Here is a 17,255-nt window from a genome sequence, read left to right as displayed (position 1 = left end):
AGAGGTTTCTACTTCTTTAGGTGATGAGTTCTAAGAACTCTTTTGATGGTCGATGAACCGTATCACTTTTTCATTTAGCTTAGTTTCACTAGCTGAATGTTATTTTTCATTTTTTTCCTCAATAAGTTAGTTCTTTCTTGATTTCTCGTGATGGTATAAATGAGGTTATGTATCAAGACTTACTTTCATTCTCCTGGGTGAGATATCTCCTTGTCATTCTTTGGTATTTGCATTTGTATCGTATTACATTGCATTTATACCAATACATATTACACAACATACATCTGTCTATATACCTATATACATACACGTACAAAAGAATTATATCACAAAAACCCAATAGATATATTATTATAAATCTACTACTATTATTACTATTACTTTTAGGCCTTTCAGATTTCTATATAAGATAACTTATTACTTCACTAGTTCTTCCATACCAATTACAAAATTTCAGATGAGAGAGATAGACTCTCATATATTGGATAGATGTAATGAATTATAATTTCATCTCGGTATTAGTAGAGTATTGATATATATTACTAGGTACCCTATTCATACGATCAAAGATTATATGGAGGTGAAAAAAGTCTATTGAACGTATAAGTTTTCCATCTATCCCTTTCTTTCTAAAAAGCTACTACAAAACAAAGTAATCTCAAACCTTCCGCTTCAACAAACCTTTCAAGAAATCAAAGCTATTACTATCACTCTGCAACTCCCAAACCTTACCGGTAGGTCTATCTTCCCAACCCAATTCTTCGGCGCGTAGTAATCCCCAATTCGTAGTGATTCCCCTGATAATAGCTCTCGCGCCACCTTCCGTCTCCAGAGTAACGATTTGATCAGTATGTAACCAGTGTTTGTAATATACCTCTTCTAGCTTCCGATCGAAGCCATTTCGACAGAACGTTTTATAGATGGTTTCAAATTTTGTGAGGAAACGAGCGAGAAGTTTTTCGAGGGAGAAAGGTGCCAGATGCGGGGGTAAGAGAGCGCTGAGTGATGTTGTTGGAGCGGCGTTTGTGGTGTTGAGACCGATACCTACGACTAAATCGTAGTTTCCGGATGAATATGAGGAATTAACAAGGATGCCGCCAACTTTGACATATTCTTTCTTTCCGGGCTTGGATGGATCTTGGGCATCTGTTGTTGTCAGAAAGAGCTCAAAGAATGATGAGCTGAACTTACAAATATCGTTTGGCCACTTGAGCTTAATAGGGACTGTATCATAACCCTTGTCATATGAATGAATAGCTTCAACAATGGCTATTGCTGCGAGATACTGTATGAAGACAACCGGCGCTGTGTTTCCAAGTTCCATAGGGTGTTTCATGCAAACCGACCAGATCAAGCATCCTAGAGGGGAAACCCAAACATTTGAACCGCGGCCACGTCCAGCAACTTGAGTTGTAGCCGTAAAAGTAAAGCCCGTAGGAACTCTAGAAAGAAGCTTCGAATTCCTAAGAAGTATTAAAAAGGTTTTACTTCAAGTAGTAAAATGAAACTTACTTTTCTAACATTGTATTGGTACTAGTAACAACCTCTCCATATAGTAGCGTGTTTCCAAACTCTTCGGCTTCGCTGGATTTTTCTTGCTGGTAGTTTCTCAAATTGGAGTAAAACAAATGGTGATTGAAACATGGTGTTTCCTTTGTGCCAGGCCAACTAGTCTCATGCGGAATGAGTCGTTTCGGAATAGCATTATAATCAATAATTCCATCACCTGATGCAGCTGACGCAACATTTGGGTTTTCCTCTTTTGCGGAAACAGCCGAAGCTGGAAGTGACTCTACTAACGATTCAACGGACCAGCTACTCTCTTGCTTTTCTATATGAAATGTGTCGTTCTCGCCCTTGATAATCTCTTCACCGTTCTCCTTGTCGATGATTTCTTCCCAAGAAGCCAATAACTCTGGAACCAGATGCGGATGAACAGATGAAAGATGAAGGCGAGAGAGGGACGGCACCGTGGATGATTCTTCGCTCACTGACAATCCTAGCTTCAATAGACATCCTTTCAAAAACTCCGTTCGGGCGTCGTCATCCGCAGCCAAATCCTTCACAATATCAGCGTAACCGGGTATCTTTATCGTGGGGTCAAGATTCACGGCAGCAAACCTAGTAAAATGTAAGCAATTAGTCAAATAAGCCAGCGGGATATGCATACTCTGGATGAGGCCCTGTCAATATTGCTCCGCCTTCACCAACCTTGCAATAGACAACCGCTGCGGGGTCTTCTCCGCCGTCGACATCAAGTGGATGTACATAGGTGGCAAGCGTTTCAACTCCTCTATCCTTGAATTTTCCTGCATCAACGAAGACTCCTCCGCCGTTGTAGTATAATTTGAAACTTTGAGAAACATTTTCATTGAGAAGTCCGTCCCCGATCTTGATCTCTGCAGCCTTTGCACCTTCCTCACTATGGTACACAAATCCTTTGAAAGCACATCCTCGGGAGATGCCCGGATAGAATTGTAATTCTCGTGGTCCAACAACCTCTAGCGGCCTATTTCCGACCTCAAACTCACATTTGGAGGTGCCATAGTAGCCCCCAGCACAAAATCCAAGATAGGCGCCACCTCTACGAACGTATTGGGAGATTCGTCTGTTGCCTTCGCCATTGAGGGAGCGACAATATCCTTGGTCAGCACCCCCTGGGAATACAAGAAGAGCGCAAGAAGCAGTCCAAGGTTCTTTGAGAATGATAGTATCACTGACTGGAATCACAGCGTAACTTGGCGAGAGCAAACGCCGTAAAGTATAAAGGCAGTGGCGAACGGATTCAATTGTACTTCCATTGCCTATCAAAACACTTAGAATGAGCCATAAAAAACTGTTGATCCTATATACCTGAGTAGACCAAAACATCCATCTTTCTTGCAACCATTTTAACACGAATTTGAAAATTTGTTCACTGAGTCACAACCGAGGTTACTAAATCTCTCCGAAGTCCTTCGAGAACTACCTGTATCACAATTCTTCAAAACCCGCCGAAGAGGAAATAAAGCACCCAAAATGCCTGATAAGCCAGAAGATAAATCTCAGATTGCAACTCCCGTCGAGGATGATGATGAGCCTGATGAATGGTAAAAGTGTTGATCCTCCCAACTCGGGTCTAATCACTGACTCAATTTTGTAGGGACAAACGAATTTTTAGCACTGGATGCGCGGGTACGTTGAGACTCTCAGGCACAACGAATAATAGAGACGCGAATGCTAAATCACTGCAGAGGAGAATGCAAAGATGACCGATTGCTATTACGAAAGGAAAGATTGGAGACTGTGCAAAGCAGAGGTATGAAAAACCTCCTCTTAGCGTTATATCACGTGTTAAGTTAATGGAGATGGCAAGAACATGCATGACTGACTTTTCCCATGAACGTGAAGCTTGAGACTTTTAAAAGTTGTTGGAAGAAACATTCAAATGATCAGAGGACGTCGACAAAGGATGCTTGATATGGGTGGAAGAACGTCCAGGAGTAGATTTTATGAGTATGGTATGAATTATGTACTGAGTGTAAGAACTGTGGTTCAAATGGCCAAATGTAATATTATAGAAATCAAAATGCTTCTCAAGGATAAGAAGGCCAGCAAGATTCACTATAAGTCATTATTTATATAGTCATTCTGCTGTGTTATTGTCAATCTTCAAAATTGTTGAACAAAAAAAGTTTGAACGTCATTTGGAAGCGCGCCACAATTTTGTATATCTGGAGAAATCGCGTCTACCGAGATCTTTTCTTCACACATCAACATGGCAACAATTACACGCGGAGCTTCACGCTCTCTAGTTGCTGATGCAATGTCATCAGTGTCAAGATTATCCGCTATATCAAGGAATACAACTCTGTCCCGTCAATCAAGACATTTTTCCAATGCTCTCCGAAATGCGGCGACCCCAACTTCAAGCTACACACAAAGGGCATCGGTTACAACGAAGCCTCCAACAAGCTCTGCAGTCCCTGTAGCCAAAGAAAAAGAGCAAGAAGCTGCGATAGATGATCAATCACCCATCAAGGACATGACTGAGGGGCTTGCAGACGAACCATTGATTTTGGACGAGGGAGTTAGACAGGTTGATTGGACAAGATCATATCACGGATTATCGTCCCAGCCATTCTCCAAAGAAGCTGCAGACATTCTACTCGCACCAATACCTCCCGATGATGTGGAAGTCAAGCCAGATGGTATTATATACTTGCCGGAAATTAAATATCGGAGAATATTGAACAGGGCTTTTGGACCTGGTGGGTGGGGTTTGGCACCAAGAGGAGAAACAATTGTTACGCAGAAGAGTATCACAAGAGAATATGCTCTCGTGGCTCATGGACGGCAAGTCTTCGAGCTCTTTATATAGTTTGAAGGGGCACAACTAACTATTTCCTCTATGCAGATTGGTATCCGTGGCTCGTGGTGAACAAGACTATTTCGCCCCCGAAGGTATTCCGACCGCGACAGAAGGATGCAAATCGAACGCTCTGATGCGCTGCTGCAAGGACCTGGGCGTGGCCAGTGAGCTTTGGGATCCTAGATATATCAGGAAGTTTATGAAGCAGTATGCGAAGCAAGTTTGGGGTGAACATGTTGTCACCAAGAAGAAGAAACAATTATGGGTGAGGAAGGATGACGAGATTAGATACCCGTACAAGGAGTCAAAATTCGGCGCATAGATGCCTTTATGATTATGTGTTAGTCCGGAGATGCGGACGGCAAGATGTTGTATTATAGAGGGCATGGTGATCAAGGTAATATCTAGATTCTGAAAAGGGAAATGAAGAAGATGCCGATAGTATAAAAATCTCCCATACGCCAGACGATTGTCTTTATCTTCTTTATATTGAGACTACACGCTGCAATTGCTTGCCGGTTTCTCTACGTTTATTGCCCTGTTGTTCATTCAATTTCGTTAGTTTTTGAAATCTCCTCTTGTTTGACAGTCATGGTGCAAGTGGCAGCATGTTGCATCAGGCATGAAACCTTCCAAGTTCTCTTGTCTAGAAAGTCGATGGATCGAAGAGAGCACCTCACAGTCAGTGCACCGGCAACTCGTAACTCCCTTAATTCCAGACTCTGCTTGCTCTTCGGAATAATGGACAATGAGCACAGCGGACTTTAGCTCATAATCCCGAAACTCTCAAAGTCCTACATAAACAACACGTTATATATGCCCACTGCTCATTTCTCTCTTGAACTTGACTATACTCATAACGCAATGATGGCGAGTACAGCACCTTTAGTATGGCTCATTACTGGATGCTCATCTGGCTTTGGCTTCCAGCTCTGTTTAGTAGCACTAAAAGCTGGTCATAAAGTCATTGCTACATCTCGCAACCCATCCAAGAATTTGGATCTTGTCCAACAAATCGAGAAGCTGGGGGGTACATGGTTAGCCCTTGACGTCAATTCCGGGGAAGCAGAGATCAACCAATTGGTTGAGATGGGCTGTGAGATTTACGGAAAGATCGACATTCTAGTCAACAATGCCGGAGTGGGGATGGTGGGGGCAATGGAAGATACGAGGCATGGCTATGACTGTTGTCTTTAACCATTCAGCACACTGATTTTTCTGTAGTTACGAAGAAACCCGAGATATAATGGAGACCAACTTTTTTGGCCCATTCAAGATCATAAAATCTATTCTTCCATACATGAGGAGCCAGAAATCGGGGACAATAGTCAATATTTCAAGCTCGGTCGGCGTAAAACCACAACCTTCAATGAGCATATATGGGGCCTCCAAGTGGGCTCTGGAAGGTATCGTACTCCGTTCATCAAGATGCCTGCTCCCTAGTTTAACAAAATATTCAGGAATGTCTGAAGGGCTTGCAAAAGAAATAGCCCCTTTCGGAATCCGCGTATTGATTGTCCAACCTGGCGCTTTTACAACCAACATGATAAACCCTGTTCGTTTGACCCAAAAGCCGCTTTCCGATGTCTACAGGAATACTCAAGTCGCAGAATTCGTCGGGGCTTTCGGAGAAAACGCAACTTTCACTGCGCCAAATAATGTTGAGAAAGGATGTCAAGCTATTTTTGAGGTTGTTACTGGCACCGGACGAGGCGCTGATAAGGAAAATTACATCAGAATGCCTCTGAGTAAGGATTGTGCTCGGGAAACTCGCGAACACATTAAGATTTTGGAGGAGGGTTATGATGTATTTAGAGATATTTGGGAGAGTACCGAACATGATGGTGGTGTCTTGAAGGCTTTTGGAAGATGAGTTAGTGAAGGGCTAACTGATTACTTGGAATTCTTAGGTGTTAATGCGCGCACAAGTCTGAAGTAGGACAAGTTTCCAGACTGATAGTACTTATCTGTATCTACGGACCTACATTTGGTTGAGGCAATTGCTACAAAGTAAAGAAAACGTTTTTCGCTGCGCTTTGAGCGTTGTCTTCATATATATCCCTATAAATAGATATTCGTCCACGAATGGACTAATGGAAAGGGTGAAATCTAGTCTTTTCAGCCCTGCTAATCTTCAATCCTTCCTTCGGTTAAGATCAAGGTGAGGATGCCAATCAAACCATGCGTACAGTTTACAAGCGGAGGCCCAAATTTCATTTTTGTTGCTGCTTTACTTATTTCATCAGTGCCAGCCTTGTCGATCAAGGGCAGTACAAGGCGGCATCCATATAAGCTTATATGGCCCACTCGAGATAACAATCCTTCCAGTCAGAAGTGCTTGCTTCGCGCAGGAATTCAGGAGTTGTTGAGCTTGTCGCGGAATCAGGTTATAGCGTATTACGACGAATTAGCTATGGAGAAAAGATACCCCATGTGTTCACATGGATTTGGTAAAGTGGGAGGCCCATGGCGCAGGAATACACTATCTTCTAAAATGCATCAGATCTTCGTTTACTTGCGTTTTCTAGATTTCTTCCCATCGCTCTGAGCTTTATTTTTGCGGCCGCTGGATAAGCAAGTGTGCAATGGCGACTCCAACTTCGCGTTATCCAGCAGCTGAGGGGTCCGCTGGTGTGGTGACGACTTGGCTACCTCTCACGACCGTTTATCCCATTGTGCCGCGCTGCAAGAATGAATTCTACTCTCCCAGCAATTTGACACAAATTTATGCCTTCGATCCTAATCAGAATGCCCTTACGTTCTCGACCAAATGCTGGCCCTCCGAAGCGCGATCGTGGTGGAATCAGGAAACCGACGCAACAGCGATCACTTCATTAGGACCATTCTTATGTCCAGAAGCATATACAGCCGTCGTTACCCAAGTAGTAAATCCAGGCTCTACACTAACGGGTTGCTGTCCTAGTGGCTATGGTCTCTCATCGCTGATGTCCCAACCATATCCCGGCGAATGCACATCTTTCTTTATGTCCGGCGCCACGATTACATATGTTAGTAGTTGGACACCTGGAACAGATGGATATACGACAATTACGACTGTGTTGGACATTGCTCATGAGATCCTGGCTGTGCAAATAAATGGATACAATTTCGATGGCAATTCCGCAGAATCCACCGTGACGGCTTTTAGTTCGAGCACAAGTTCGAAATCTGCTTCGGGTTTCAATTCGGCTTTGGCAACTTCTGGATCTACACCCAGCGCATCTGAAGCCGCAGCCACTTCCCCAGTTTCCCTACCCCCAGCAAGTAATAATAACCCGGGACTTAGCACTGGAGCAAAGATCGGTTTAGCTGTCGGTATCTCACTCGGCGTAATCGTCATTGCGGCTCTCGTTAGCATTATATATCTCATACGAAGAAGAAAAGGCTACGGCACAGCACTGCAACAAGATACCGCATACTCATCTTCCGAAGTTAAGATGGGCCAAATCACTTCTTTTCCATTATCGCCTGGATCTGAAGTACCGCATGAGATACACGGTACGCCGGTACACGAAATGAACGGAGCGATTCCTGCCGAGCTGGATGGAAATCATGGTTGTCGATATTGATATCGTAAGATACTTGATGGTATATATGGTATATATGGTATATATGTATGGATGGGTGGGAAGTAATTGCATAGCGAAAGGTGTTGTAAGTATTTTGGATATTGTAGCGATCGGAAATTTCTCGGTGGGTGTTTTGATTCCCAGGTTTAGAGATATTGAGTGAGGATCTTATTCCTGGCGTTATATATGAAGCACATGCAGTACAATGTAAATAATAGTTCCTGTGGTTTAGTGCCCAAAGTCGGCGTTTGCGTGTAATTAGAATTCTTTCCCTGAGCGAAAAGCTAATTCGGGGTTGGGTATTAATGTTTAGCAGATTCACATCATACTTAAAGTGCTATGTTCCCTGTTCCGGTGTGTAGTTACTGTAGAATGGACATACAGACCCTTAAATACCTATGTAGCTGCTATTATCATCTGCTTGCAGGCTGAATGTTCACGCACCATAACAGATTCATTATAAAAGATCTATCCCACCACCTAGCGCCTCGCTTGCAGGTCGTTTAAATCAAAAAAAAATCAAAAAAAAAAAATCTAGTCTATCCTCACATTTTTATTGAAACTCGCGCTGTATTGTAAGTAACAAAGGAAGAGCTGATCGGTTGTTTATAAGAAATGAATCCATCAAGTCTTTCACATACAAAGGGCAATTTAAGAATCTTGTTGCATCTAACTCCCACATCCATCTAATGAAGCTGTGTAACGACTATTCACTAGACTTTAACAAACTCCCAAACAATCACCTCATAATTTCCCTCTCCAGTCCTGACCATGCCTCCCCATTCACCTTCCTCAATCTTCGCCAACATCCCATCGCGCATCCCCACCTTCCATAATCTTTCCCAATGCGTCATCATCAAATAGTAACCCCCTTCTGGTCTAAGTCTTGCAGTGAATCTCTCCCATCCATCAGGATTTCTTGCAGAACAAAGTATATTGTCCCAGAAATTGTGACCGATGTAACAACCGGAAGCGACGTTTTGGAAATGGAGCCAGCCTTTGACTTCGATGCATCTCCACTATTGGCGAGGATGTTAGTATAAAGCATAGGGCAATGAAGAGCCGGTCCAATGATTTCGAGGAATTTTATACTCACATGAATGCTGGATCCGCCATTGGCCGCTGGTTGAGCCAGAACGACGTTCCCAGAGTCTAAAGTTAAAAGTTTCCCAGATGAGGAGGCGCGAATCAAATAGGTCGAACCGGGCGAAGGGACTGAGCTTGAGGTATCAAAACGGTCATCATCATTATTCTCAGAATTGCTATTTCCAATGGTGGTACATTGAGGAGTTTTAGTTGTGTAGTCTGTAAAGGTATCGGAATCGCAATCCGGGATGGAATCGTGAATGTCTTGCTGGCAAACCATAGCTTTATTGGAGATAAGAGCTAAGGGAATAGCTAGTAACAAGGCAAAAATAAGGCCAAACTTATAATGACCTTTGGAACTTCGCGCAATAGAAGTTGCTTTGAAAGTATGTACAGGATTAGTCTGAGCTGCTGGGGTGGTGCTAATGCTGCTGTCACTCGAAGTGCCAGGTCTGCGGTTAGAAAATTTGTTTGTGATTTTGTGATCGAAAGTCGGGTTTCTCATGGCCGTTTGTTGTTAGGATACCGATGTCTTTTTGGTACGATTTTGAAGTTGTTGTTTGTAATTGATTCTATATGGAGTAAGTATCAATTAGCCGCCTAAAGCCCCGCCATTAAGGACCAATCACTTTTTTACTGTGCCTCCGCCCGTCCCCTACCTTGAAGACCAGGACGCACACCAGTCTCTACCGTTTCATCCTAAAAATGTCATTGGTAATGTTGTTTTGAGTGGCGGATGTTCTCTTATGGCCTACGTTTGTTGTAGAACTTGTGTTGCACGCAGGGCCGCAGGCGCACTTACCGCACTCAACAGAGACCTGCTGCTGCATTGTCCTTATGCAGCCGTTAGTTTGTCAAGGACGCTCCCAAATTTATGCCCTATAAGTCAACTCAAATTAGAAGTCATTGAGCGAGGCTGCCTATAGGGCATTATGGCTTGTGGCTGGCCCACGTCTCCGCTTCAACAAAAAAGATGGAATCCATGGGCTGAAAACTGCGGTGCCTTGTAAGTGGTCGTTTATGGTGGACAGCCAGACTGAGCCAGTCAGTAGACAAGTACAGGACCTCAATACAAGCGTTGAGTTTGGATGAAACTCCTATCAAGACCGTGTATTATGCATCCATCTCCTAACTACGATATGTTAGGCTACGAGCCACATATGGCCCCGACTTCGCAGCTTCATTGCCCACTGAGGCTTTATGCAATGCTCTTTAGAGCACTATTAAATGCTACCGCGTGACCCATTTTGAATGATACATACAACCATAGATCTGGTTCACACCTATGGGGCAGAGCCTCGAGGGCCTGGTACCGTTCAGTGGGAATGGCTTGCAGGTCTTGACGTTGGAGTAGTACGGGGAATTCCCATAAAACCCACAATCTTGATGATAAGTGGGTGGATGCTTTTCAGATGAGACATATTGCGAACGAAGGTAACAAGGAAGGGGATGGCAACTTCGAGTAGATGTGTGGAATTACCTAGGATGTAGAACTAGCGTATTTCGACTTGAGCAAATTACTTGTACATAACTTTGGTGTATCAATCATAAGTGACTGGCAACATAAATTTTGATCACAATATCGCAAGAGACACATTTAAATTTAAGCTCAAATCAAAGTATTTAAGGTTGACCGGTCATTCCCACATGTTCATTACAAAAATATGTGGCTGGTGTGTGGCTTTCCGCGAGCTAACCACTCAGCCTCGTCCCTTGTTAGGAACCTTGGGTAAAGACACCTCTCAGCACAACAATTATTCAACACAAATCAGTTTGGAATTATAAGAAACTCGTTCTAATTAATCGCATTGAAACGCTCTACTGTTCCATCTCAACTGCTTCATGCGCAACATTTCCATCAATAGATCCGAACAAATACGAAACATCCCACTTCGCGCTCAAGAGCTACGCAAGCTCGAACCTCAAAATGGCTCAATACTTTCTTGACCTTTTATATACACTCACAAACTGCATGAGTTGTTTTCCGGGCTCTCCGCAGCTGAAAATTAATAATCGCAGTTTTAAAATTCTGCGATTGTTGGGTGAAGTATGCAATTCCTCCAGGAGTTTAAAAGCCGTGTGTAGCTAATATTGCTTCTACAGGGCGGCTTTTCATATGTCTACCTCGTGCAGGATACCAGCGATGACAACACATATGCAGTGAAGAAGATAAGATGTCCCTTTGGACAGGAATCCGTGGCTCAAGCTATGAAGGAAGTCGAAGCATACGCGCTCTTCTCACCACATCCGAATATAATTCATAGTGTCGATTACTGCGTCTCAGCGGATCGTTCGGATCCTGGGGCTAAGACCGTGTATATCCTACTTCCATATTACAGGCGAGGTAATTTACAGGATATCATCAATGCGAACCTGGTAAACCATACGAAATTCCCGGAAAAGAGATTGATGGTTTTGTTTTTAGGGGTTTTAAATGCATTGAAGGCAATGCATCAATACAAGGTTAAGGGAGGCCCAGGTGGTGCGAGTAGTGTGAATAAGGCGAAGAAAGTGAGGGCGGATGCGGCGAGGGCAGATGAAGATGCAGAAGAGGAAGTGGAATCAAGGAGGGGTAGACAAGGAGGGAGAGAAACCGATCCGGATAGTGAACAGCAGGAGCCACTTATGGATGGTGAAGTTACAATGAGTCAGGAAGGTATTGCACCAGGAGGAGCTAGGGCATATGCGCATAGAGATATCAAACCAGGTAGGCATTGTGGAGACTATAATGCGCGAGTATATCTAATGCTAGAGTAGGAAACATCATGATTGATGACGACGGCGTACAACCCATTCTCATGGATCTCGGATCTCTAGCTCCGTCCCCGACGCCGATAACCTCGCGATCACTCGCCCTTGCAGTACAGGATCAAGCAGCCGAACATTCCACTATGCCCTACCGCGCCCCCGAACTTTTCGATGTAAAAACCGGCAGTACAATCGACACCAAAGTCGACATCTGGTCATTAGGCTGCACATTATACGCTTGTCTCGTAGGAAAATCACCCTTTGAGATGCGCAGTGATGAGACAGGAGGAAGTCTAAGCATTTGTGTATTAGGCGGCGATTGGCGCTTCCCAGATGAAGGAGCCGGTGGAAAAAAGAAGACGACGAACCAAACGGGACAAACTGAAGATAGTGGTATCAGCGAGAGTATCCGCGAGGTGGTGCGGAAATGCTTGAGGGTCGAACCCAGCGAAAGACCTGATGTGGATGAATTGATGGAGATTGTAAGGGGGGTAATTGATGAATTGCCCGAGGACGGGCCTTCATGATTATGAACAGGGTTAAGGTGGGATGATTTTGGATGGGGTAGGATGGGGTAGGATAGGGAGAACTTGATTCCATTTGGTTAGGTCTGATTTCATTCGGCCATGTACGATTTTATTTTCCTATTTTTTGTTCATTTTCTACTCCTTAAAGAAAATAAGGATGATCTAAGACAAAGGATGAAACGAGGCGTTTGCGGGAAGGAAGCACTGCTACAACTACAGCTACCTCGATCTAGCCAGCGATGGAGTAATGAAGAGTTGAGGAGGGTTACAACTCTCAACTCATGAGCTTAAAAGTCTACCTAGTTGCTTATTGATGGGGTATATTTGCTTATAATAGAGATGCGTATTAGTGAACTTTTACATGTCTACATGTCTACCGTAGGCTGGACACATTTGTTCTTTCTAGCATGATCATCAGAGGTTGTTCCGATTATATTATTCGGGCCTAGTCATCTTGAGGATTCATATAGTTTTATTTCGAAGTTGGATTTGAGTAGCATAGTAAGGAGCATTATTTCGAAAACGTGGACGACGTTGGGCTTGATATTGCGTCTAGGATTCCTTAGTGAACCCCAACTCAAATATCAAATAGTCTATGCAAGTAATCATTCATTTTCTAGTGGTGAGCTACATACTAGGTATGCTATTATATTTGAGCAATACTTGTAAAATCTAACGTTATATTAGCAACAAGTGAGTTCAGAATCAACCTTATCTCAGGATAACGTACCATAGAACACTTTTGACAGTGTTAACAATCCCTAACTTTGATAAAGCACCATTCAAGCCATCAAGTTCCTTTTAAAAGCTGGGCTAGCAACTGAATAGCCATTTTACAATTCATCATCATTTTCCTCGGACGTTTGAGATTCCAGAGTCTTGCTTCTCTTTTGACGTGGTGTATTCGCCTCGGCTTTCATCCCGTTATCATCACAATGTCTTTTTCCACCTTTGGTTTCAATCAAGCCAGCGGCCACTAATCCATCCTTCAGATTAAGAAAGCCACACTTAACCTCAACAAGCCCGTCCTCGGTGATTCGAGATTGGAACTTCTTCTGCAACTGCTTTAGCACAGCTTCGCGATCTTTCTCATTCAGCAGTCCTTTGATGAACCTCGCGATGAACTGGAAATGATCCGCTCGTTGTTTGATAGCCCCGACATATTTTTCTGCATGAGCTAAATAGTTCTCGACATTTTGATCCGGCGCTTGCGATATGTTGTGCCAAACTTTACGCGAGGCAGCTTTTCGTAGTGGCGTGCCTAGAGCCAGTGTCAGTTCTCTCATTCGCTGGTGAAGCCGCCACTTGCAAGGGTAGAGCGGGGAAAATCGTCTGACCACTATGCGCCAGCGATGGCATTAATTGACTTGATTTGCGTCCATTCCCGGAACAATGATTGTGTTCCTCAAGTGTTGTCTTGACTCCTCGCGGGGAGCGTAAATCAGGTTGTGAAACCGGCTCAAGCTGCTCGGTATTAGGTGCCGACAGATTCTGTGCGACTCCTGGCACATCTGAACCTGTGCGGTGAGATGTTATGGTAGATAGTGATTCAGGATGTTGTGGTTCTGCGACATCCAGATCATGAGTGGGCGAGGCAGTGACAGGTGATAATTGAGTCTGCTGTGCATCTGTATCATGGAGATGATCCTGAGGAGAAGAGGCACATGCAGCGCGAATACCTTTCTTTAGTCAGAATAATTTAGAATTCCACAATCATCTCCACAAACCTGCTTCCATGAATTCAGTAAACTTCATCATCCTGTCTTTCAAATCCTTTATTTCATCCTCCCACTGCCTGTTCTTCTGCATCAACTCTTTGGACTCATTTTCAAGTTTTTCAAATCGAATTTCGCTTTCTTCCAATTGCTTCTGACACTCCTTCAATCTACGCTCTGCTTCGACAGATGTCTTATCGGTACTAGTCTTCAAATCCTCAAATAACTTCAATAGAGCACGATGTTCCTTTCGAAACTCTAGATTGACTATGGCCTGGACGCCACTTGCAGCCCCTTGGCTCAAACCAACAAGTTTGAGAGGTGAGTTCATAACCACCTTCATCATTAAGATACAAGACAACTTAGTAAAATAAGTGACTGAAGATTGACGATATTTTGCATGAAAGTAATGACAAAGGGCCTGTATGTTAAGACAGTCTTATATATTAAGGTGCAAAAAGTGAAGTGTAGATGATGTGTTTGGATATGATGAGTGGAAAAACGCGAAGGTAAGTGGCTGACATTGAACTCTTCCACTCAAACTCAATTAAGCGAGCTTGCCTACACTGGTGATGGATCGAACATAAATGACAAGACAGGAAAGAGCGAATGCGATGGGATTCATGCATGGCCACAAAAGAGATGGGTGAAAAGGAGATTAATCACTTGAACATTTTGACTATTTTTATTTTATTTTTGTTTTTATTTTCGCCTTGATCTATGAAAAATAATCTCGGCATCTATCATCAATCGTACTACATTGCATGGTCCAATCGCGGGCCAAATGTAGGCTGATCTGAGTAGACATAGAGTTCGTAAGACAGCCCAAGGAGAATCCTTAAATACAGAGACTGAAAAGCGAAGCATCCCCCAAACCTCTAATGCCATAAAATACGCAAGAAATAACCGAGCTGCACAAACCAATGCAGCTACTTTTATGCTACATATTGACCGAATCCTCACGTGCCGGGCGAACCAGCTACGCTCACTATCACAGCCCTTACAAAGGGGGTTTCGATGCTGTGGTCTTTTCATAGATACGCACGCCCGAGAACTCGTGATTTACCAAATTGTATATAAAAAGAAAAAAGCTTAGATGAGATCAGCAACGTTCATTGGCATCTCCTCGATTTGAGTGCTGTAGAATTGCTCGATTTCTCTCATCATGCGGACATCCTCAGCGGTGACAAAGTTGATAGCAACACCCTTACGTCCGAAACGTCCACCACGACCGATACGATGGATGTAGTTCTCACGGTTGGCTGGGAGATCGTAGTTGATGACCAAGGAAACTTGTTGAACATCGATACCACGGGCCAAAAGATCGGTGGCGATCAAGACACGGGATGAACCAGAACGGAACTCCTTCATAATCAAGTCACGTTGACCTTGGTCCATGTCACCGTGCATGGCGGAGACGGTGAAATCACGGGCAGTGAGTTTGTCGGTGAGCCAGTCAACCTTTCTTCTGGTGTTGCAGAAGATGACTGCTTGTGTGATGGTGACGGTCTCGTACAAATCGGAAAGAGTGTCCAATTTCCAATCCTCCTTCTCAACGGCAATGTAGAACTGCTTAATACCTTCGAGGGTAAGTTCGGCCTTCTTAACCAAGATACGGACTGGATCGCGCATGAACTTGGTAGTAACCTCGAGAACGTCTTGAGGCATGGTAGCAGAAAGGAGAACAACCTGGGTGGATTGAGGAAGGAGTTGGAAGATGTCGTAGATTTGCTCGGTGAAACCACGCTGGAATTATTGTTAGCGAAAACATTTCATGCAACGCTGAATGTCTTTAGACTTACGGAAAGCATCTCATCGGCCTCATCAAGAACGAACATCTTCATGGAATCGGTCTTCAAGAATCGTCTTTGGATCATGTCGTGGACACGACCTGGGGTACCAACAACGACTTGAGGACCATCTTGGAGAGCCTTCATGTCATCACGGACGCTGGTACCACCAATGCATGCGTGGCACTCAACGTTCATGAAGTCACCGATGGCGACAACGACCTTTTGGATTTGTTGAGCCAACTCACGGGTTGGTGCAAGGATCAAAGCCTGGCATTGCTTGACATTTGGGTCAAGCTTTTGGAGGACAGAGATGGAGAAAGTGGCGGTCTTTCCGGTACCAGATTGAGCCTGGGCAATAACGTCATGGCCTTTGTAAAATTGTTAGAGACGCTGGAAGAAGTCGCAGATTTGGTGAACTCACCCTTGATGACTGGCATGATAGCACGCTGCTGAATAGCAGAAGGACGCTCGAAACCGTAAGCATAGACACCTGCATCTCCATGTTAAATGTTGCTCCTCCAAATATATTTGGATTTTTATCGTACCTCGTAGAAGCTCTGGCTTCAAGTTCATGGTATCGAAAGAGTCGACGGTCTCGTCATAGTTGGACTCGATTTGTCCTGCAAGCAAGCAAAAACTGGTTAGTCTTTTTTCTTTTTTTTTTTTCTTCTGGTCCTATCGGATTCTATGCTCTCCCAGCGCTATCGCATAGAATCTTCTCAAAAACATCGGAATGAACTCACCCTCTTGGATCTCCTCGAGACCCTTATCTGCGGAAGCCATATTTGCGACTTGTTTAATGTAAAATCTAGATTACAAGCTGAGCTTGGAACCTAGAAAAAGATAAAGTTGGAGGGTGGAGGTGGGGTGAAAAAAACGCGCAAAGTACTCTTGAAGAGACTGCGACGTGAAGCTCTTGATTATTTGAAGTTTAAAACTAGATAACAACTCCCGAGAACGAGAGTTTATGTATATCTAGTGGTTTGAATGTTTGATTGTGTTGTAAAAAATGGAGTTGAAAATGGAAGGGAAGAAAAGAGGAAGGAAGGCTTTGATATATTAAAAGTTTTTTGGAGAACGACTCGCTTATTTTTTTGTCCGGCTACTTTATTAGTGTTATTTGTGAGTTTTAGACCCCACGTAGCAAACACCGTAGAGAATAACTATTGAAACAAGTTTATCCAACCAAAATTCTTTCTATATATTGAGTTAACCTTTTAAGAGATTTAAACTTCTTTTTAGCATTTTCTAGTCATAAATCCAGAGACACTCGGCCAATGAGAAACCTTTTTTTTTTAATATAAATTTTGGAACGCGATATGAAAACTGAGTTATACCTAGAGAACCAAACGCCGTAGACACAAATTTTCTCCATCATAATTCCTGTATTCTAGGTAGTAGTACATAATAGTACATGGTAGTGCATACTTATGTCTACTAGACAAGATGCCACCACATCTTCAAAT

General features: G+C 43.5%; 9 protein-coding genes across 9 annotated transcripts; 5 read left to right on the top strand and 4 right to left on the bottom strand.

The window, feature by feature from the left end:
- Positions 1-658: 658 nt before the first annotated feature.
- On the bottom strand, positions 659-2,890 carry SS1G_04467 (hypothetical protein; the record flags this gene model as incomplete). The annotated part of the gene is made up of 5 exons (XM_001594609.1): positions 659-1,146; positions 1,192-1,463; positions 1,513-2,121; positions 2,171-2,804; positions 2,854-2,890. 5 exons carry the CDS (start codon positions 2,888-2,890, stop codon positions 659-661), a joined length of 2,040 nt encoding a protein of 679 aa, XP_001594659.1.
- Positions 2,891-3,757: 867 nt separating this feature from the next.
- On the top strand, positions 3,758-4,673 carry SS1G_04466 (hypothetical protein; the record flags this gene model as incomplete). Its single annotated transcript, XM_001594608.1, has 2 exons — positions 3,758-4,254; positions 4,397-4,673. 2 exons carry the CDS (start codon positions 3,758-3,760, stop codon positions 4,671-4,673), a joined length of 774 nt encoding a protein of 257 aa, XP_001594658.1.
- Positions 4,674-5,218: 545 nt separating this feature from the next.
- On the top strand, positions 5,219-5,548 carry SS1G_04465 (hypothetical protein; the record flags this gene model as incomplete). The annotated part of the gene is made up of 1 exon (XM_001594607.1): positions 5,219-5,548. The coding sequence occupies one exon, from the start codon at positions 5,219-5,221 to the stop codon at positions 5,546-5,548; it is 330 nt and encodes a 109-aa protein (XP_001594657.1).
- Positions 5,549-5,813: 265 nt separating this feature from the next.
- On the top strand, positions 5,814-6,224 carry SS1G_04464 (hypothetical protein; the record flags this gene model as incomplete). The annotated part of the gene is made up of 1 exon (XM_001594606.1): positions 5,814-6,224. One exon carries the CDS (start codon positions 5,814-5,816, stop codon positions 6,222-6,224), a length of 411 nt encoding a protein of 136 aa, XP_001594656.1.
- Positions 6,225-6,936: 712 nt separating this feature from the next.
- On the top strand, positions 6,937-7,920 carry SS1G_04463 (predicted protein; the record flags this gene model as incomplete). Its single annotated transcript, XM_001594605.1, has 1 exon — positions 6,937-7,920. One exon carries the CDS (start codon positions 6,937-6,939, stop codon positions 7,918-7,920), a length of 984 nt encoding a protein of 327 aa, XP_001594655.1.
- Positions 7,921-8,633: 713 nt separating this feature from the next.
- Positions 8,634-10,427, bottom strand: SS1G_04462 (hypothetical protein; the record flags this gene model as incomplete). The annotated part of the gene is made up of 4 exons (XM_001594604.1): positions 8,634-8,939; positions 9,017-9,384; positions 9,809-9,830; positions 10,386-10,427. 4 exons carry the CDS (start codon positions 10,425-10,427, stop codon positions 8,634-8,636), a joined length of 738 nt encoding a protein of 245 aa, XP_001594654.1.
- A 506-nt stretch (positions 10,428-10,933) lies between these two features.
- On the top strand, positions 10,934-12,281 carry SS1G_04461 (hypothetical protein; the record flags this gene model as incomplete). The annotated part of the gene is made up of 3 exons (XM_001594603.1): positions 10,934-11,053; positions 11,110-11,713; positions 11,764-12,281. 3 exons carry the CDS (start codon positions 10,934-10,936, stop codon positions 12,279-12,281), a joined length of 1,242 nt encoding a protein of 413 aa, XP_001594653.1.
- An 833-nt stretch (positions 12,282-13,114) lies between these two features.
- SS1G_04460 (predicted protein) lies at positions 13,115-14,339 on the bottom strand (the record flags this gene model as incomplete). Its single annotated transcript, XM_001594602.1, has 3 exons — positions 13,115-13,542; positions 13,619-13,960; positions 14,009-14,339. The coding sequence occupies 3 exons, from the start codon at positions 14,337-14,339 to the stop codon at positions 13,115-13,117; spliced, it is 1,101 nt and encodes a 366-aa protein (XP_001594652.1).
- A 749-nt stretch (positions 14,340-15,088) lies between these two features.
- SS1G_04459 (eukaryotic initiation factor 4A) lies at positions 15,089-16,572 on the bottom strand (the record flags this gene model as incomplete). Its single annotated transcript, XM_001594601.1, has 5 exons — positions 15,089-15,742; positions 15,799-16,157; positions 16,211-16,279; positions 16,335-16,409; positions 16,533-16,572. The coding sequence occupies 5 exons, from the start codon at positions 16,570-16,572 to the stop codon at positions 15,089-15,091; spliced, it is 1,197 nt and encodes a 398-aa protein (XP_001594651.1).
- Between the last annotated feature and the right edge of the window lie 683 nt (positions 16,573-17,255).

Source organism: Sclerotinia sclerotiorum, genomic scaffold, assembly GCF_000146945.2.
Source record: "Sclerotinia sclerotiorum 1980 UF-70 scaffold_5 genomic scaffold, whole genome shotgun sequence".
Taxonomy (NCBI): domain Eukaryota; kingdom Fungi; phylum Ascomycota; class Leotiomycetes; order Helotiales; family Sclerotiniaceae; genus Sclerotinia; species Sclerotinia sclerotiorum.
This window is presented reverse-complemented; position numbering and strand designations above follow the sequence as displayed.